Consider the following 22,151-nt stretch of genomic DNA (forward strand, 5'->3'; position numbering starts at 1 on the left):
TCTGCACAGGTTATAAAGCAGATTATTTCAAAAGTCTTATGTCAAATAGGGAATCTACAAACAGGCCTTTATTGCAGCCATGTCTAAAATTTAAGATGCCGTCATCACCGGGAAAGAATGTTATTTGCACACTGATTCAGCCTTTGAAGAAACAACTCCCTCACATGCACACAATGGAAACTTATGTATTTTAGGGGCAGTGGGAGTGCACACGTGGAAAGGAGAAAGGCAAGTTATCCACACCTGCAGCTTGTTCCTAAGGGTGAGCAAAAAGGCATTAAGTTACAGACTAATTAACGTCAATGTTTCAGTGTCAAGGGGTGTTGCAAGCCAGGCAGAACAGGAGCTCAAGGAAGAGGACTTGGTCTTCCAGACTTCAGAGACACGACACTGCTCTTGAACAACCCTTTGAAGAGCGAAGTCAATATATACCTACTGAAGGACTGCAGCGCAGGTATGTCATTAGCTTAAGCTAATGCTGTTGTCGAAGCCAAAAACCCAAACAAACCAACCGCCAAATATCCCTGGAAGTGCAAAAACCAGTTTCAGCCCGTGGAGGGACGCACAGAGCCGTTGGTGTGCGGTCCGGCGGCAAAAGCGGAGCGAAGGGCGGCCGGGTCCCGGCGGGGTCCCGGCCCGGTCAGCCGCTGCCCGCGGGTCCCGGCCTGCGCCGGGGCAGGGCCGGCCCCAAGCCCTCAGCCTGGGGACGGAGCGGGCACCGACTCCCCGCAGCCAGCGGGGAGTAATTCGGGGAGACACCGAACTCCGTGTACAGGCTTCACACCGAGGCGGGCTGCTCAGCCGGGAAACGAGCCGCCCCCACCGCGGCACCGGCGCCTCCGGCCACCAGACCCTCGGTTTCGGCCGGCACTGCGACGGGTGTTCCCGCCGCCGCCCCCTCGATCCCATTCGGGACGGAGCGTTGCCACAGCCTCGGGGGAGGCAGCGCTGCTCCCAGGGGACACCCCCAGCCGCCCCGCCGGAGGCTGCGGGCGCTGGCTGTGGCGGGAGAGACCCCACCGCCCCACTCCGCGGCCTGAGGTAACGTCCGCGGCCCCCCCACCCCCGCCCCGTACCGGGCACCGCCGCTCCCGCTGTTGGCCGGGCGCGACTCCATGGAGGCGTCGCGAGGGGCGTCCCCGGCTCCTCCAGCAGCTGCGTGAAGGGAGGCCGGAGCCGAGGGCTGGCGGCGGCGCTGCTGCTCCTGCTGTTGCTGTTCCCCGGCGCGGGCGGCAGCCGCAGCCACCTCGCATGGTGTGAAGCGGAGAGGAGCCTCAGCGCATGTTCGGGCAGGGCCGGGCCCGGGCGGAGGGGCCGCCCACGCAGGTGAGCGGCTGCCGCGGCGCCCGGCCCGGCCCCCGGGCCCCGGTCCCCTCCATTGGGCTGCGAGGATAAGGTCGGGCACTGGGCTGGTGCGGGGCTCGGGGCCTTTGCCGCGGGGGGCGAAGAGCTCGCGGCAGCCAGGGAAGGGAAGGGAAGAGAAGGGAGGGGAGGGCCGCCGCCGGCCCCCACAGCAGCCGGCGGGAAAGCGTGTGGTATTCGTGTCTGCCGCGGTCAGGGGCGCTAATTCCTCTTGAGGAAAAAGAAAACAAACAAACAAACCAAAACAAAACAGAAGACCCCCACAGGGACAGGAGGAAAATCTAATTCACGTTTAGCGGAGTTTTAAAAATGAGGCTGCCCCCTCTCCGCGAGCCTGCTCCCGGAGAAAGCGTTTGCCTGATGAGAGCCCTCCACCCCAAAATGCAACGGTCAGTTTTGTCACATGAGGAGTGACACCCAACAGTGCTGACACTTCACCTCTGTCCCTTTGTGAACAAATTATTTAAATTAGTAAAAAAAAAAAAAGCTAAATCCATTGAAATTACAAATACATATGCAATACTGAAAAAAAATGTTGTAATTTGGCCATTACCTATATTAGATCAATCACGCAGCTGCAGGGTTACAGGGCTAACAGCCGAGAAGAGATTAACAAAAGAAAGGTGTTTGTGGAAGGAAAGGAACAGGGGGAAAGAAGGCAAAGGTATACCCGGCCGAGGGAGTGGCAGGACAAACAGAAGGACTTGGTTGACACAAAGAAACAATGGACACATTAAGGAGAACAGTGGGCGTATAAGGTTAAAAAAAGAAAGAATTTATTAGCTGAACACCGACAATATGGTTCGTGATGTGTGGAAGGAGAGGTAGGCGGCCGGCCTGCCTCACGCTCGCGTGCACGGGGTGCAGCTGTTTCGAGAGAGAAGCTAAGACAACACACCTCGCCAATTTGAGCATGATTCTTTAGTCTGACAACAGGCAAAAATTCATAATAGTCTTAGCTAAATTATTTTAGATCAATGAGGGATACCATAAGGAGTGGTGACAAGCACCTTCACACAACCTGCAGATGCAAAACCACAATTTTCAGCACAAAAGACCTGTTACATACATTTAATTTTTTGAATTGTGCAGCTCGTACATTCCAGCTCACAGCTTTCATAATGAAGAGAGACTTCCCATGTAGTTCTGCACTTTAGATACAGCCCATTTTCAATAGCTGGTCACGTTTAACCCAAAGAACATCTTTATTACTAACCACCCCAGAATATACTCTAAATTGCTTTTTACAACTTTCAGGAATTCTACGTTGTAGGGACAAAGCTGAAAAAGCTAAAACAGAAGAACTAATTTGCATCATTAGCTTAACTGCAGTTCAAGTTAGTTATTCTCCTGAGCGTATTATTGTATATTCATGAACAGAACAGTTGTGCTTTTAATATCTGACATTAAAATAAATTACATATTTTAAGGTAAATTGATCACATGTAAAGGAAAATTAGAGAATTGAAATCTACGACTAACATTCAACTAGTACTTTTACATACAGTTTTCAGGATTCTGGGTCACTGGTTTGAACCTCAGAGTTATTTACTCAGTAAGAGTTAATACTGGATCTGGGCCCAAAATGGCATTCATACTGCAAACTCCTCAGAACTGTTTACAACTCAAAGACCCTAGTCTACATTACAGAGGAGCATTTAAGAATAAGGACGTATTAATACAGCTTCAGATGTGTATTTAAAACACAAACATACAAACAACTACAAGAAGGATTTTACCTAAAAATCCATTGAGCCTTTCAAAATTAGTTTTTTCTGTACGAGTAACCACACCCGTTCATGTAACATCTCAAGAGGGACTGCATTCCGCAGAAAACAATCCTAAAGACCTTTTGGCTTTTCATAGAAAGTCAATGCTACATAGTCTCAACAGAATAAATACTGAATCTGTTCACACAGGAAAATCAGTCTGAGTGAGTGGATCAAGATGAATCCTTTTATTGACTTGGGCACTGTCAGATACAAACCCGGGACAGCTGAGAGTCTGCAGTGTTACTAGGATCTCTTGGTGGCCAATGCCAGCTGGGACAGACCTTTGAGGTCAAAAGGTAAGAATTTCACCCTATATTATTTAGCAAACTAAATCCTCAAGAAAATACCTTGTTCAAAGCAGCACTTCTGTCAAATTCTTAATCTATTTCCAGTTATTTATACAGTCCTGGAGTGCAACTGGCTGCTCATACTAACAGGGAAGAGAAAACACCCTATAATATCTCTCCGACCTATAGGATACACACAAGTAAAATGGGATAAAATTCCTTTTACTCTGCACAAGATTGTACTTCTAAATTGCAAGAGTTATGTAATACCCTATCAGACCCATTGTCATTTACAAAACAGGAAACAGATTAGCATTAAGAAGCAGTTTGTCCAAAATCATGTAATAAATCAGCAAGAGATAACTAGAAACAACATCCTGACCTCTTGAATATACATCCAAAAAACACAGCATGTTTCCCCTCTATCAGCTAGCTACCTGATCACATGCTTTAAAAACTAATGCTTTTTGTTTTCAGTTTAAAATTTAAGGTCCTAGCAGCTCTAGATCTCTCAATTTTAGCACAACAGAAATTATTAAGTATTCTGAGCAAGGAATGCCAACGCAGCTGGTATTATTTATGTATCTTCTGTTATTCATGTCAGCTTGTCACCTGACAAATTAAAAAGTTCCTTCCCATCTTTTCTGGGATAGCAGACAGGCCAAAATTTACTGTGAAGCCTCCCACAAAAGGGAATTCTGATACTCATCCTTCAGTCTATAAGCACAAGAAGGAAATATTTTTATGCACCACCCCTCACTCACCTCCCCGACTTTTCTCCACATTCCCTCCCTGTACAGGTACCGAGTTACAGTTCTGCAATGAGTGCAGACAGCAGCCTTCTTCATTTTAGCCTCAGAGCTCCCTGGAAACACAAGCTTTCTAGCTGTTTTGGTAGCATGAGTTTTACCAGTACTACAAATAGCAGCGGTATCGTTAGGGTGGAAAGATGTGAAGACTCTCTGGTTGTTGCACTAAGGCTAAGGTGCTACACGCTTGGAAAGCCTGTCTCTCCCCAGCTGGTAGTTGCACCCTTAGCCACCACTTCAGAGATTTGTTTTACTTCCCCCTCCTCTCCCGCCTTTAAATTTTAATACCTACACCTTGCTGCCAACAAGGAAGAAAACACACAAGTTATTCTGCAGAGAGTTCAAGAGTTCAATAACACGTATATAGGTAACTAAAGCTTCACTCTACCTACCAAAAGGGTAAGTTTCAAAGTTGCAGCAAGAAAGATCTTCATTTTGGGAAAGTTACTGTCTACTCCCAGTACGAATTGTTGACTATCTGCTTTTAATTTGATATTGTCTTCTGTTTTATAATTGCACAAGGCAAAGAAATCCTCTTCCCTCTTATGATAAAGAATGGATGCATCTGAAAGCCAACCTTGATGTTCACTCTAATTAACAATGAATTGAATTCAAAAGTACTCACTGACATGATATGGAATTCCATAAAGAGAAACAATATGACTTTAGTTACCCATGTTTTGAACAGATACATTCCTTTTCCAGGTTTTATAAATTAAACCTGTATGCTCTATATTAGCTAAAAACATTACCATCTAAAAATACCACTCTATCAGTATTGCAAAAACATGAGGTTGCACATCCATGCACACAATCAATTTGAAGATCCAGGCTAAAGCATGACTAAAACATCCCAATACTGAAGTTATAATTCTGCTAAATATTTTAATTCTGGAACAGTCAATTTAAATCTAAACTAGCTAAATGAAACTGCTGAGAAGTTAGTGGGGAAACAACAGGAGGCAATGTGGTTCTGACACCTGGATGCTATTTCTGTGATGAGGTGACACGCAGCCAGTAGATCAGATGGCAGAGGATGGCACAGAAGTCCACGTAAACCAAATAAACTGATAAGTCCAATACTGAGGTCTGACACAACAGCTTTTAAGTATTAAGCAGAAGGGTTAGTGTTAGTGAAGAAGACAGCTTTCTAGAGAAGTCCACTTAAAGTCAACCCGGTACGTCAGTTCCTTTGTTAAACACCTTTATTGCCATTTTGTTCCTTGTCAATACTCCACAGCGATGTAACAGACTTAACATTAATCCCCAGTACATTCTTCCAATACAGTTTCTGGTTAAGTTGGTTCAGATAACTTGCATTGGAAATGTAACCATCCAGTGGCAAATTCATCTGCCAGACATTAGATAATCTCGTCAATCTTTTGAGTGCAATGGTATTCTGTGAATGCAATAGAAACCTTTACTTGACAGTTAGAACTTCAAAGTATAAGAAATTAGAGAAAGCCAGTGAAAAGATGGTATCAAATTATTCAAGATGATTAGCAGCCATCTTCAGTTTCATGATAAAAAGTTAAGTGGACTGCGCACAATTTGGAGGGGGTTGAAAGCAGCACAATCAGAGGCAAAGTGCACATAAGATAGAAACTTGACAGGGGACTTAAAAGGAAAAAAAAAAACAAAAACAAAAAACCAGACAGCCCACAGAAGGTTTCAAATAGTCTCAAGAATGTGTGTGAACCTGATAAAATTAATGAAGACATTACACTGCCTAATCCAACTGATGTCTCATGAAAAGAAAACAGGGAAAGAGATTTGGCTCCACTTAGATGAACGCATTAAAACCTAGCACTACTGTAACAAAAAGATCAGAGACACATATAAATGGTTGCTGGGACTTCTAAACCCCTGACCAAGTGCTCTACGCCTTGACATAAAGGAGACATTACGCTGACAGACATATTTAGAAGAATCATATATGCTGGGTCAAACTAAAGATCTCTTAAACCCGGTATGTTGACAGTAGCCAGTAGAGGATGCTTACAGATCTTCACAGATAAATCTGAAGTATCTAAGTATCTGGGCTCTGCAACCCTCTGCAAAAATCCTTGGACAAGAGTAGCCTGAATTTTCTTTGAAGCAGCCACATCTCCTAATGAAGCAAGTGACAGCTGGGATTAGTGTGCACTTCAGCTAATCTCAAAATTCAGGCAACTTTTTTCCCTGAAAATTAACCCACTCCCATCAGACTACAATCAGAACACTTTATATTGTTTGCATTACATTTACATGTTGGTTTAAAGCTCACAGCACGCTTTTGAAAAAAATAGGCAAACAGGTCACACTTATGTACTTAAACTTTATTTTTTTTCATAATTACAGGCTATTGTTAGAATTTTTAAACAAAAGGGAAGTCTATAAATAGAGGCTAATCCCACCTGAACAATTTTAAAAAAAAAAAAAAACAACAGTTAAAACTTCATAATGTAATGCCATTTAGCTCACAGCAGTGGTTTATTGGTAGTCTGAGTAAAAGTACTATAGTCAGAGTCAGTAACATGAAATGTAACATCAAATGACTCAAAACTTTAAATTCCGTAAAGGAAAGCGGGAATATATATATAATATATACATATAATATTGTGTTGGTCCACTGAGTATACATTTTTAACAAAAGATAATCTATGTAATCCAGTTAAGCATATGATTTGCAAGATTAGTGTACACTCATTACAAAGATGTATAGATAAGTTATAACTATTTAATACTTGCAAAACTTTAAGTTACTTTTTTTGAGCAGGTGTTTAAATGCTCATTTCCCAGTGCAATAGAAAAACCATCTCAGTCAGGTTACCCATTTTTCCTGAAAAATTGAAAACTACCCTCAAACACGTGCAACAGCAGCATTGATAGGTAATGGGAAGAGCTTAAATATACTGAAGCATGGCTGAGTTCTCCCCTTTCCCTGCCCAGTGCTGTGGGTTGAAACACTTCAGTTTCCTCAACAGAAATACCACAGGTTAAAAGTGCAAGAAAAAAAAAAATAAATCTTTTGATGTTTACGCTGCTGCCATCCATTTTGTTATATAGGGCAAAACAGTATTCTTTTTGGAATTATTTTAATGAAACTGATTCTCCAGAATAGATTTCTTTCAAAATGAACAATAAGTTATTTTCATTAAGTTATTTTCATTAATATTCTATCAAACCTCTGACTCAGTGACCATAAAGAAATAATTCAGTTTAAGGTGCAACTATCAGTTGGCATTCAATAAATTACATATACAGAAAACAACTGTGGTTAAAAAAAAATATAAAAATCAGACTACCTGTTTTTTCTTTCTGTTCTCAATCCTATTTCAAATTGAACTTATTAACTTGCCAGTTCAGCTGCATATTTCACAGGCAAAAGTGGCTCAAATAGCAGTGGGGTCTCTCATTTGACAGTCGTCTTGGCCAACAGCAAACGCACATGTATCTTCAACTTAATTGCTTTATAAAACAAAATAAAAGGTCTGTCTTAAAATCTATGACCATGCAAGAAAAGCATTAAAGGTTTCAGAAAGACACACTCTTTCTGACTTAAACTCTATGAAGATTGTTCTTTCAAATCCAAATGCAGAATCTTCAATGAAGAGAAAAATCTATATGCGTACATATAAAATAAAGCACTCCACAACTCCGGCATTACTAAAACCTCTTTAGAAGGATAAAAGGTTTCAAATGACTAACTGCTTGATGGGAGACAGTCAGCCATGGCAGAATAATTGCTATGTTCACTTTATGCTCAATTACCAACTGCTGACAGATTACAGTCAAACTACAATCTCACTATCTGCATTTTAAACTGATTTGCTTACAGCTGGGAAAAGTACTTCGTTCTCCTGGAAACTTGAGAGAAATTGAATGCTAAACTTAACAGTTATTCAAACAATAACCAAAAGGATTGAATTTAGCAGAAACATTCACACCACTTTCAGAAATTTAAAACCTTTCATGGTTTCTTGTATATATGTATTTTCTGATTAACATTTAAATAGGTTAGGTATTCAGGAAAAGGGACGAAAACAGTTGACATAAGACAAAATCTTTTTCTAAACTTCATGCTTCTGATATTTCAGATTTACTGAGTGCAATAGCCAGTTCCAAGTCTTCTTGCTCTTGCTGTTTTAGTCTTGCCAATCTTTCTTTCTCTTCTCTCTCACTTTCCCTCTTAGCCCATTCAATCATGTCCTCCTCAGTAGAATACTGCATTTTTAAAAGACAAAATAAACCAGATTAACAATACAATGATAACCAATAATGTCAAAGTCCTTGGTTTAAGTGACAATTACAGTTTTTCAAAAATTGTATATATTCTAGTCTTCAAGTATTACTTGTTTTTTAATTTTAATACACTAATTTTAATACACTAAAGTGCTATAATTTAAATTCAAACTATTTTGGATAAAAGCCAGTCTATACAAGAAAAATTTTGAATAAATCAGGAGAACATTTCGCAAAATATACTCCTATCCACACTGTGGGACATCCTGCTTTACCCTACTTTCATTAGGGATAATTTTTTCCAGGTGAGAGTGACTGCAAAAATTAGCTGTAGAACGACTGTTTTTAATTGTGCAGATGAAAAATACTTCTGCCAAGCGACAGCAAAATAATAAGGTAACACTACAGTTTGAAGCCTAGTAGAAATACAGAGAAAGGTTGGTGTGATACAAGAGAAAAGAAGAACAGATTCTTTCCACGGATATTGATGTGAACAGAATGTGAACTAAATTTCTGTGGTACAATGATGATAAATCAGAGACAATTAAGGATATTATCTTGAATAAAATACAAAAGATTATGCTAGAGTTTGTTTCAAGTCAGCATGCAGTAAAGCTAAGAGAAGCCCATGTCTTCATGAATGTCCCAATGTTAAGTCTGAAAGGGTTATCATAATATACTCCAGCTAGTTTCTGCTTTGAGCTGCTGCTTTGAGAAATAAATGTAGAAAAGCTTGAGTTTTCTCCATAGTTCACTTAGTATTTTCAGTAATTGCAGCTGGAAAAGAATACTTTTTCCTTCATAAAGATAATGAACATTTTTTGTTTCTCCTCCACATTTCACATTCTCTCCTCCAACCTGGCTTCTCGGTTCCTCTAACTAATAACAGTGATAACAATAACAGCATTTCAGAAGTTATCATGCTACAAGACACATCAACCAGTGCAAGTCAATTTTGAGAGCCTGTCAATCCTCAGTTTACTTCAATCAAGCACAGTTTATTAGGCCTGAAAATAAAAAAAGCAGTATGATCAAGATACTGTAAATGCAAACTGCATTTAACAGGTATCAAGCTTTAAAGTGAGAAGATGCCTTTCAATACTCCTATTTGCAAAAGCTCAAAAGAAAAAAAAAATAAATAGAGGCATGCACAAACCTTTAGATTTGCTTCTACTGCTTGGACACCACGACTTCTATGAAATGGATTCTGGTTATAAAGAGACACTTACTACTTTTTACTTCATTGTACATAAGTCTGGAATTTACTAGCCATTCAAATCTCATCAAATTATATTTCATTAACATACACCGTTATGAGGCTGTTTATCAATATTTCAGTACATTGAAATTATGACCAAACAGTTCAGTGACAGCTAAATTAAAATCACACCTTTTGTTTTATTTTTAATTGAATAGTTAACAGTGTGCTTGTTATAGACACATAATTTAAATTTGCTGCATGCTCTGATGAAATGGATAATTCCTATTTTCTAAAAGGTAGGAGGCCTCCATGAAAAAACTCATGAAAAGCAACGCAATTTAGACATTAACTACAACATTTTGCAGTATTTTGTTTTAGGACAGCCTCAGCTGTAAACTAAATGTAAATACTGTTTTAGCTGGAAGCGATATCCCTTTTATACATGGGATATGTTTTAATGTTTTAAATTAGACTGAAGTCTTCAGTGTGAACAATTCAAAGCTGTCATTATACTGAAACAAATGTAAAAAGTGTTTACTCACAGTACTGAAGTTTGCAAAATTGTTGGGGTCAGCCTCTTTACTGATGCTGGTGGGAGCAAATGGATCACAGAATAGATCTGCTTCTTGTTCTTTGGGAATTTCTGGGGTGGGAAAAGGCTGAAATGGATCGCTCGGTTTAAAGGAATCTGAAGCGTCTATTTGATTGATAGGTCTTTTCCCTTAGATTAAAATGAATTTAAAATGAATTTTAGATAGCAGGTAATAACATGCCAAAAATAGTTAAAAAAACAAATTCAAAAGCTACTTGGCATGCAACCTCTTCTAGTAAACTAATGGAGTTGCAATCACTTCAGAGGAAGGGTTGCCAATTTAAAAAAAAAATAATGGTATGGTCCATAGTTTCTTAAAGGGTAATCAGGTAAAAAGGAACACATGTATGTTAATGATTCAAGAACGCAGTTATGTACTAATTAACTCTTTTGGGAAGAGAATTTCTAACAGTTTTGAGCCCCTATTCTATCAGCAGAGTACTTTTTTCTTCTGCTTATCAACTGTCCATGATCATTCCAGCAAGGCTCTCTTATTATTTGTTTTTACCAAGTTAACACAATTCCATTTAGAGACCAGAAATATATTCTTAAGTCTTCAAAACACGATGTCCTCTCACTCTGTTAACACCTGGAATTTCTGTAGTTTTTAAGCTAAGAGAATGAAGGAGTACGATAACAGACTTAACTGTCTTGTGAATCCTTGCCTAAGTAGCTGCAGATATAACAGAATCAGGCACAAGCCCCCACTTATCTTGTTCTTTTCTCAGCTTAACCCCAGTCAGCTTTCAACACCTTTAAGGACATTAACCCAAATATTTCCAAGAATAGTTGAGCTGAAATTCATCCTACCATTCTCTCCATATGTCACTGCTTACAGAAAAGGTTTCATTGCACTTTCCTGAATTCAACTAGTGGGTCCTGCAAGCGGTTCGACAGTTTATACGGTCACATTTTAAAGCATGCTCCTGTTGCCATTTTAAACTGCAGAATTGAACCAAAGTACTTATTATTTTGCATATCACTGTTTCAAGTTAGTCTAAAAATTCTTTCAAAGACCAAAAGAGATTCTAATTTGGCAATGAGAATCCTGCCTTGGGAATATATGATTTATTTAGACACTTCCCAGCTAATCATAGAATGGTTTAGGTTGGAAAGGACCTTGAGTCCTTTGATCATCGAGTTCCATCCCCCCTGCCATAGGCAGGGGTACCTCCCACTAGACCAGGTTGCCCAAGGCCACATCCAGCCTGGCCTTGAACACCTCCAGGGATGGGGCCTCAGCCTCTCTGGGCAACCTGTTCCAGTGCCTTACCACCCTCAAAGTGAAAAACTTCTTCCTAATGTTCAATCTGAACCTGCCCTCTTCTAGTTTAAAGCCATTCCCCCTCATCCTATCGCTACATGCCCTAGTAAAAAGTCCTTCCCCAGCTCTCCTGTAGGTGAGATCTTGCCATGATAGCCCTCACTCACTGATGATGTTCTATTTCTGGCAAACAACGCGTGTTTATTTCTTGAATAATGTGGGAGAAGCAGCTTCAGATGACATCCAGGGAATTTTATTTCTACATGGGAAGGATTAATAATTGTAAGAATATGAAATTTACAATCTCCAAATCTGCCCCAAAAAATCATTAAATGGGGGTGCTTATCAGTATCTAGAAAGGCAATAGCTTTCAGAAGCAAGCAAACAGCCCTTCTGCACACTTTCCACTGGCATGACGAATTAAGAGAAAGATTTTGAGGCATTTCTTTGCAAAAGCATTCCCTTGTTTTGAATCAGGCCAAGGGAGTACTTAAGAATATTTGGTTTTAATTATCTCCATTTTTTATTTCTGTTAGGAGAATAATTTATTGGGAACGGTTACCAAGATAACCACAGTACCATTTTTAATATGTGCAAATCAAAACAGGCTACTTTTTTTTTTTTACAGTCACCTATTGATAAGGATGCTGCTGTTCTGCCATTAGGAGTTTGCATTCTAAAAGCAGATCTGCACACCACGTCGTAGCCCCTCCCATACAATGAAGTCAAAAATAATTTTTTTTTTAAATAAGGCCCACCATAAGAGGAAACACTACCAAACATTCAAATTATCGCCACTTAACATTAAAACAGCTGACATGACATTTACATTGAAATTGATTATTTGCAAGGCATAAGGATGAACCAGATCTCACATCAACATTAGAAAGTAAACAGCTGAGCTTAAACTTTAGTATTAATACTCCTATGTTCATGGTATCCCCCTTTTGAGGAAAAGCTGAATGCATGTTTAAGTTTCATGCTACAATTTTCCAAAACAGCTTAAGATTCATCCATATAGTGTAATAGTGAAAAAATCATGCAGCAGAGTTTTTAAAGAAAATGAAACAAAGGACAGAAACTTAAAAAGGAATACTGGTAATGTATTTCCCGATCTACGCAAAAAAAAAAAAAAAAAAAAAAAAAAAAAAAGAGAGTGAGGAGTCTGCTGTAACATGGGCTTGTTGCAACCACTAGAAGGTGGTGTTATCTTTGACAATCATAGCCTTTTCTGTAAAGCGGAGTGGTTTGTGTCATGGAGTAGACTAGAGGACTCAGCTATCACTTGAACAGAAAATGGCATAGGAAACTTGGGTTTATTACTGTTCCATTGGCTAGGTTTACTACTACAGATCTCTGGCAAGGACACCCGGAAAACTTTAATCTGAAAACCTGAGATAGTCATTCAACCCTATTTAATTCATTTTGCATTAAACCCAGAGGTTTTGCAATGGATAAAAAGCACTGACTTCTCATTTTAAGCATAATTTAATGCAAGATTCAATGTGTCACATTAGTAACCATTTAATTTGTAGCCATGCTATGTTCTTGCAGATACTTGTAACAATTCTATTTCCCTGTTTTCCAAATCCTTTCTCTCTTCAAAAAACAAACACTGTGTAAAATTTAACTCTGAGGAAACAACCAACAGATCAGGAACGGACTTGTGTCACGTCTTGCTCATTCATTCTAAATTCAGACACTTAATCTCTTCATAATTCTCCCATTGCCAATCTTGAAGAAGCTAATTGTTAACAACATCACAGTATCAGCTCTTACCAGGTGGTGGTGGACAGGGCCGTGTGGGAGTTCCTGTTTTAGGGGGCAACGCGGGAGGAACATCCTCATTTTTAGCTAGTGGTTCCTCAAATAAATTTTTAGTTATGATCACACTGTTGACAGAACCTGATGTGGAAGAGCTAAAGGGATCCTCATTGTTGACCTTCAACAAAGAAAACAGCAACATAAACATTTTTCACTGCAATTCTACTATACTCCCCTTTCTTTTCAATAATGCAGTATTTATTTAGAACTTAAAGTTTGCAATAAGACAAAAAGAAAATACTTTTGTTTTATCATCCACATACTCCAGGAAATTGAAGAAAAATCTGGGATGGTTAGTGTGTTCAGCAATATAAAGTTGAGCGCAGTTGTACGTGCAAAAGTATTACTTTTGCTGTTAAATTCAGCAAACTTTTAAAAAATATTTATAATATCACTTCAAATACAGAGAAAATACTTATAAAGCCACAAAGATTACACTGCATTCTTTACAGTGCAATTCCAGGACAATTTACTATAAAGACCTCTTTTCCCAGAATGTCAGCCATTATACATTTTTAGTAGTGGCAAAACTGTAACGAAACTGTTGGTAGAGAGATTAAGCTATGTCTCGTCACTGTAGAGGTTCATGCATTTTCCATGAGTGGCAGTAGCTTCACATTACCTTTGACAGCGTGCTAAAGTCAGCAAAGCCACTTCCAAAGGGTTCATTTCCAAACAGAGAGGCAAAGGGGTCTGTAGCTAAATACACATAAATCAAGCAAAGAGAATGAAATTAAAGGCTAAATATGAAAGAGAGAGAAAAAAATCCTACAACACAAAAAGCAACTGTTACATATTTTGCAGGATAGACTAATTCAACTAAAGTATTTTATGAGGTGGGCACTTTAAGTAGCTTTTACAAAAACTCCAAGTGTCAACTACTGATTAAAAATAATAATTGTCCTGAACAGGGAGAAATTCAGAAGAAATACCGGTATTCTGGTTTCCTACATTAAAAAAATATTAAATTCCACTGGAAGTATCAAATAACAATACTACTTGATGTTCTGCCGAGATATACACACAGTATTTTTGTGTGCGTACACCCATAAATACACATACACAGACATATATATGGACATGAACAAGAGCTCACTTCTCACTGTAGGCCCACTTGTAGAACAAAGTATCTAACTTCCTATTCTCTCAGTCTAATTCAACAGTACCCTTTCATTCTCATGTGCTTCAAAAGGTAAAAACTGCTGTTCTACTGTAAAGCAAGAAGTACTGTCTTTACCAATACTCACTTCTGTGTCTCTAGAAAACAGTGGGTTTTTTTCCCCCTACAACTAAGCTGAACAGGTTTACAATACGTAATCACAAGGGGATTCATGTTTTGGATTACCACTTGTTAGTGCAACTTGGGAAAATTGCAGATTAGAGTCTTCTCTAAAACATTTTTAACACTCAGAAGAGGGCTGTAGCAAAACAAAAGGAGCAAACTTTAACAGTAAAAATTCTGGATGAAGTACTTATTCTATCCCACATCTTCTCTCATAGTACAAAGCTATCTTGTATGTTACTTACAAATCACCATGAAATCTCTAAAAACAACCCTAAGGGGAAGCACTACAAACCATTCAAAGACTCCAAACACTTAGATCGGTATTTCACCAGTTTTGGTAAGGCAGAGGAACATTTTTGTGGAATCAGTGATATGCACTACAGACAATGAGATGGTTTTGTTTTATAAAAATCCCCCCCCTTGCAACTTATGTCATACTTTACAGGAAAATTCAGAAAAATGTAGGAAATCCCTAAAATGCTCCATTGCAAATTCAGTTAAAAGACTAGAAACAAAAACCAAGCAAAAGCAAATAAAAATAAAACCCATGAAGTCTGATGTGTATAATCTACTCTTACCTAGATCATTTGATGCAGTAACAGTTGTTCCACCAGGAGCAAAAGGGTCATTCTTCTTCGATATCTCTGTCTAAAATAAAAAAATACCTTTGAAGGCAAATTTGTTTTACAGCTTAAAAGATTCCTCATTCTAAGAATACAATCACGATTTATTTTAGTTTAGATGTTTTAAGATAAAATATTTTGAAAGTAGCTTTTATCAGCATCAGTGAACAAATCTGTTAACAGAAACTCCTCCTCAAAACAGTGAGGATGGAAAAAAGTACAATAAATGCAACATACTTGGTAACCATTAGCGCAAAATTTAAGAATATCTACTACTCATTTTGGTCTCAAATTTCTACAACCAGAGCCACGTTCATGAAAATATAACCAAGATAACACCACCACAAAGGTGTGGTAAGGCATTTAGGATGAATGTGTAACTTAACTTCAGTCCAGAAATACAGATCTCACAAGAATCAACTGCCAATCCCACACCACAACTCTGACCCACCCTTTTTTTTCCCCTCCCTCTTCTGTGCTTCTCTCATTATCAGACTGTAACATGACCAAGAATTGGTTATATTAGAATATTAAGACTTGGCAAAGAATAGTGTGTTGAGTAAGTATTGAAGATTGTCGAAAACTAATTTTGTATGTTGGAGGTGTAGGCTGTGGTGCGTAATATGACCTTGAGATCTGCATAATGTGTACACCATGTGGAAGGACAAGAACACCACTGTTAGTGGTGCAGTGATTTCTCGTTATCTTTGCTGTTGTGAGTTCACCTCAGGCACACTCTACAGCCACTTAAGTTGCTTCCTAATCCTAATCCACATGTATCTTTAATTTTTATATATGTCTACACATATTTTATACACACACAAAATTGGAAGTGAGGCATAAACAGAAGCAGGAAGGAAAGGAGATGGCAAAAGAAAGGAGACAAATTTGTAATACGAAGAATTTCAGCTTCTTAGATTAAGGTTTGTCTATCAGCCCTAAATATTACCTCATCTTCATCAAGAGGCCCAGTCCCTGGAGGTGTTCAAGGCCAGGCTGGATGTGGCCTTGGGCAACCTGGTCTAGTGGGAGGTGTCCCTGTCCATGGCAGGGGGGTTGGAACTCGATCTTCAAGGTCCCTTCCAACCTAAACCATTCTATGATTCTAAGTTCTATCCTACATCAGAAGGTTTCATGCCCAACTCTACCTTATTATAGGCTGAAGACTAATCAGTAACTGCTCAGTTACCATGTGAACAGCTAAAAGTTACACCTGAGTACACTTGAAAGAGGTAAATTCAGAAAGAATCTCCATATTATGAAAGGGCTTCAATGACTCAGGTTAAAAAAAAAATTCACAACAAAACTCAAACAATATATACCTGTAAAACAATTTGAGTTTTCAGAGGGGAAACCCCATACCACATCAGATTTCAGATAAGATACAGAACATACTTATTGATCCTATAGGCTTTGGAGGCAAAAATCAAAGTGTCTCAACATAACTTGGTGAGATTCTTGGGATTCTTACAACGTTCAGTAAGTTCCACCAGCTACCAACTGAGCTTAGTTTATTATTCTCAAATGTTTTTACCTGTGGAGCAATGAAGCTCCACACTGAAACATTTTTAAAATGTTTTTATTTTTACTTCTACCTCACCTGTGACTATTTCTAGAAAACAGGACACAAAAAAGACAAGCCAGAGTCATGGGGTAAGAGGTAACCTTTTATCTATATGATTTCTGAATATCAGCTTTTCAAGGCATGTCTAAATGCTCAAAATAGGTTATTTTGTCCAAATCATATGTAGATGTAAAAGGTATGCTACCAAACTTACTGTGATATTATTACTGTTGTCTGCGGTGCTAAATGGATCAGTGCCAGCAGTCGCAAAAGGATCAGTGGAGGATTGTTTGAAAAAACAGTCAGCTGCAAAAGGGTCTGACCCTTTGAAGGGATCACCACCAAAGGGATCTAAAAAGTAAACAACTCATTAACATTTCTGCTGGCTTTACTTAGCTTGATACCTTAAAACCTAAACATTATATTGCTTTTTCCATATTACAAGAAGGTGACATATTTAAGACCAAAGATCTTTGAATTATGAAATTAATCTGTGAATAATTTTTATTCTGTGATTCAAAACATTAGACAAGCCAACATTTTCTGCACACCATGAAAACTTTGGATGGTGCCAGTAGTTCAGTTCCAGAATCATCTGAGCATATAGATTCTTTAACCAAGCCCCCTAAAAATGATGCATATTACAAAACCTAATGTTTCTCAGAACTCTCCTACCCTCACAATTGATGTTTTCTTATTTGGCACTCAGTGCACAACGCTATTTTGCTATAGCCTTTTTACTGGCCATTTTGCCTTTTTCTCACTAGTTACTCCATTCAGGACCAAGCAAATAACATTGCCTATACAGCCAGTCTAGAGACTTCTCCCCTTTTCCAATATTTAGTTCTAAAGAAAGTTGGTAAGTTACGAGCCTTTAAAGGAGTACAGTCCTACTCCTTTGCGTACAAAATAGGCAGCAAGAGTTTGGGGCTTTCTGTTCAACCACCTTCACATACTTAAATCCTAAGGATACTTCCAACGGCAAGAGGAGTTCACTGGCAATAGGCTTCCCTGAAAAACTTTAACACAAGTGGCCAGTTGCTACTGCCATATCTATGTCTATCTATCCTATGGTGGCTTTTTGTGTCATTTCCACCTTTTTTTACACTGGAAGCGGTGACACCTTTCCCCACATACTCTTCTAGGAGGAATCATTTAGAAAAACAAACACATTAGAACACAAAGTTACTTACCAATTTTCCCAAAAGGGTCATCTTTGAAGGGATCGCCTGTTTTGTTTTTGTTTTTTTTTTTAAAAAAAAAAAAAAAAAGTTACCCGTCACAAAGCAAGTACGCAGTTTAAGTCTTTCACAAACACTAATTTCTACAGCTAAAATGTAAACAACTTTCACTCAGAGGAATATTTTCAGTGGAACTACAAGAACTAGCATTAGACGAAGCAAATATTCATTAAGTAGCGTTACCAGCATGAAACACACACAAAAGCTGCCATCTTAAAGATGTATTTCTGTTGGGTGTTGTAAGTAAACACCCACGCTACCCCCCCCAATAAGCAAGACTGGCAAACTGGTAACAACAAACAAGGAGAAGGCTGAGGTACTCAACAAATTTTTTTGCCTTAGCCTTCACTGACAACCTCTCTTCCCACACCCCTTGAGTGGATGGAACACAAGGGGAAGCACTGGGGAAGCAAAGTCCCTCCCACTGTAAGAGTACATCAGGTTCGTGACCACCTGAGGAACCTGAACATACATAAATCTATGGGACCCAACGAGATGCATCCCAGAGTCCTGAGGGAACTGTTTGATATAGTTGCCAAGCTACTCTCCATATCTGAAAAGTCATGGCAGTCAGATGAAGTCACTGGTTACTAGAAAAAGGGAAACATTGCACCCATTTTTAAAAAGGGTAGAAAGGAGGGCCGTGGCAACTACCGACCTGTCAGCCTCACCTCTGTGCCTGGGAAGATCATGGAACAGATCCTCCTAGATGCTATGCTAAGGCACATGGAGGACAGGGAGGTGATTCAAGACAGCCAGCATGGCTTCACCAAGGGCAAGTCCTGCCTGACCGACCTACTGGCCTTTTATGATAGAGTGACTACAACAGCAGACAGATATCATCTAGATGTCATTCTGTAAGGCCTCTGACACAGTCCCCCACAATATCCTTCTCTCTAAATTGGAGAGATATGGTTTTGATGGGTGGACTGTTCAATGGATGAGGAATTGGTTGAATGGTTGCATCCACAGGGTAGTGGTCAATGGCTCAGTGTCCAGATGGAGACTGGTGACAAGTGGAGGCCCTCAGGTGTCCATATTGGCACCAGTACTTTTTAATATCTTCATCAATGACATAGCTGGATCAAGTGCACCCTCAGCAAGTCTGCAGACGACACCAAGCTGAGTGGTGTGGTTGACACACCTGAGGGATGGAATGCCATCCAGAGGGATCTGGACAAGCTCAAGAAGTGGGCCCATGTGAATCTCATGAGGTTCAACAAGGCCAAGTACAGGGTCCTGCACCTGGGGCAGGACAGCCCCCAGTATCAATACAGGCTTGGGGATGACGGGATTGAGAGCAGCCCTACCAAGAAGGACTTGGGGGCACTTGTAGATGGAAAGCTGGACATGACCCAACAATGTGCGTTTGCAGCCCAGGCAGCCAACTGTATCCTGGGCTGCATCAAAAGCAGCATGGCCAGCAGGTCAAGGGAGGTGATTTTGCCCCTCTGCTCCACTCTCCTGAGACCTCACTTGGAGTACTGTGTCCAGCTCTGGAGCTCTCGGCACAGAAAAGACACAGACCTGTTGGAGCGGGTCCACAGGAGGGCCACAAAAATGATCAGATGGATAGAACACCTCTCTTATGAGGACAGGCTGAGAGCATTGGAGTTATTCAGCCTGGAGAAGAGAAGGCTCCAGGGAGACCTTATTGTGGCCTCTCAATACTTAAAGGGGGCCTACAGGAAAGATGGGAACAAACTTTTTAGCAGGGCCTGTTGTGACAGGATGAGTGGTAATGGTTTTAAACTAAAAGAGCATAGATTAGACTAGATAGAAGGAAGATTTTTTTTTTTTTTTTTTTTTAACAATGTGGGTGGTGAAACACGGGCATAGGTTGCCCAGAGAGGTGGTAGATGCCCCATCCCTGGAAACATTCAACATCAGGTTGCATGGGGCTCTGAGCAACCTGATCTACTTGATTGGGGTTGGACTAGATGACCTTTAAAGGTCCCTTCCAACCCAAACTATTCTGTGATTCTATGATTATGCAGTATTTACCACCACACTAATCCAAGCTAACCACTGATAGAACCTTAGTCCCAGTTTTGATTAATTCTCACAAGCACCATGGATGGTAGCTCCTACGTATTCATTTCTGTACTGAATGCATGGTCCCAATTGCATCAGTTCTACTCCCTCATCTACATCTAAGAGACTTAGCTGTAGGTATCTGTCTGTCTCTTAGCTGTAGGTATCTGTCTGTCTCTTAGCTGTAGGTATCTGTCTGTCTCTTAGCTGTAGGTATCTGTCTGTCTCTTAGCTGTAGGTATCTGTCTGTCTCTTAGCTGTAGGTATCTGTCTGTCTCTTAGCTGTAGGTATCTGTCTGTCTCTTAGCTGTAGGTATCTGTCTGTCTCTTAGCTGTAGGTATCTGTCTGTCTCTTAGCTGTAGGTATCTGTCTGTCTCTTAGCTGTAGGTATCTGTCTGTCTCTTAGCTGTAGGTATCTGTCTGTCTCTTAGCTGTAGGTATCTGTCTGTCTCTTAGCTGTAGGTATCTGTCTGTCTCTTAGCTGTAGGTATCTGTCTGTCTCTTAGCTGTAGGTATCTGTCTGTCTCTTAGCTGTAGGTATCTGTCTGTCTCTTAGCTGTAGGTATCTGTCTGTCTCTTAGCTGTAGGTATCTGTCTGTCTCTTAGCTGTAGGTATCTGTCTGTCTCTTAGCTGTAGGTATCTGTCTGTCTCTTAGCTGTAGGTATCTGTCTGTCTCTTAGCTGTAGGTATCTGTCTGTCTCTTAGCTGTAGGTATCTGTCTGTCTCTTAGCTGTAGGTATCTGTCTGTCTCTTAGCTGTAGGTATCTGTCTGTCTCTTAGCTGTAGGTATCTGTCTGTCTCTTAGCTGTAGGTATCTGTCTCTGAATATACTGAGCACACAAAGCCCAAAAAGCTGGCTACTAACAGACACACCTTTCTCCTCTGAAAGAAAGGCTATGTCACGTGCTGTAAGGAGGACTACTTTAGTATATACAAAAATGAAATATCTACACAGAAACATTCAAGCTGTTTTTAATTAGTTTAGTTTATTTGTTAAAAGTATTAATCTGCACTGATATTTTTCAGAAGCAAAGTGAAACAAATTTAGGTTATTTTCCTTTTGAAGTGATACAAGCTAAGTTGATCAGGCCATGTTGATTCTGAAAGCATGTAAAATCACATTAATGTGGCTGAAAACATCTGCTTCAGCAGTTAATCCAAATTAACTCCCCTTCTCCAAGTGGCTCCATAGACAGATCATTTCTTCCAACACAAAAAAAAGATAAAATCCGAGCGACAGCATTCGTAAGTGGCAAGCTCTTAAAATAAAGCATAGCACTTCCACAAGATGAACAGATGGTGCAGTTCCACATTACCTTTTTCTGAGTGCCAAACTCACCACAAGTAGGCCACAGCCATTCATTCTCAACCACCCACACCCTCCCTACACCACAGCTCACCGAACCCTCAGTTGATCTGTTTGTGGATCTGTGCTGCAAATTAGTTTAACGACACCACATGTATCACAAGTATGCCCACACCTTTAAGACCAAAATGCAACTGGGTTTGGGGTAGGGGGAGGTAAGAGAAGTAGTCTGGAAGAGCAGTGAGGGAAAGGTAAAATTTTCACAGCTAATTAGAAAGTCAAGATGAAGGAAGGAGAAACACCATGGAACTCTCATTTCTATAATTTCTATTTTTTTTAATGCTATTGGCTCCACACACTCCTGTCACTCAAACACCTTCACATTTATTCTATAAAGAGCAGTTCCAAGGTGAAGATTTGTCTGAGATGTGTTCATACAAGACCCATTTCTGGAAATCTGCACTTAAAGAGAAAAGTTTACTTACTGCCAACAAAAGGGTCAGACTGGAAGAACTCTAAGCTGGCTTCAGAAACTAGATCAGGCAATGGATGAGATTCAGCATCAAACGGATCTTCCTGAGCAATGCAAAAGAAGTAGAGAAAGGCATTAAATTTTTAAGACGTGCAGGACAAAAACCACTCGTGTCGTCTTGTGTTATCATTTAGTAGCTTCCTGAAGCTGAGGAAAAAAAAAAAAAGAGACAGCTAGAATTCTACATAATTCATCAACAGAGATCCAAAATATTTCTCAACAACAACCT

At 39.8% G+C, this 22,151-nt stretch overlaps 1 protein-coding gene across 5 annotated transcripts in view; it reads right to left on the reverse strand.

The window, feature by feature from the left end:
* Positions 1 to 6,533: 6,533 nt before the first annotated feature.
* The window catches only part of EPS15 (epidermal growth factor receptor pathway substrate 15), a 55,357-nt gene continuing 39,739 nt past the window's right edge, over positions 6,534 to 22,151 (reverse strand). The window contains exons 18-26 of one of the 5 annotated variants that reach the window (XM_082483422.1): positions 21,876 to 21,966; positions 18,001 to 18,036; positions 17,022 to 17,158; positions 15,199 to 15,268; positions 13,958 to 14,034; positions 13,291 to 13,453; positions 10,198 to 10,298; positions 9,611 to 9,661; positions 6,534 to 8,436 (exon numbers count right to left, since the gene is read on the reverse strand). In XM_082483422.1, coding sequence (XP_082339548.1) covers positions 8,290 to 8,436; positions 9,611 to 9,661; positions 10,198 to 10,298; positions 13,291 to 13,453; positions 13,958 to 14,034; positions 15,199 to 15,268; positions 17,022 to 17,158; positions 18,001 to 18,036; positions 21,876 to 21,966 — 873 coding nt within the window. In that variant the 3' untranslated portion in view covers positions 6,534 to 8,289. Of the gene's footprint in view, positions 8,437 to 9,610; positions 9,662 to 10,197; positions 10,377 to 13,290; positions 13,454 to 13,957; positions 14,035 to 15,198; positions 15,269 to 17,021; positions 17,159 to 18,000; positions 18,037 to 21,875; positions 21,967 to 22,151 lie in introns of all 5 variants that reach the window. The other 4 variants (XM_082483420.1, XM_082483423.1, XM_082483421.1 and 1 more) reach the window with 4 other exon arrangements.

This window comes from Vanellus vanellus, assembly GCF_965231255.1.
Source record: "Vanellus vanellus genome assembly, chromosome: 5".
Taxonomy (NCBI): domain Eukaryota; kingdom Metazoa; phylum Chordata; class Aves; order Charadriiformes; family Charadriidae; genus Vanellus; species Vanellus vanellus.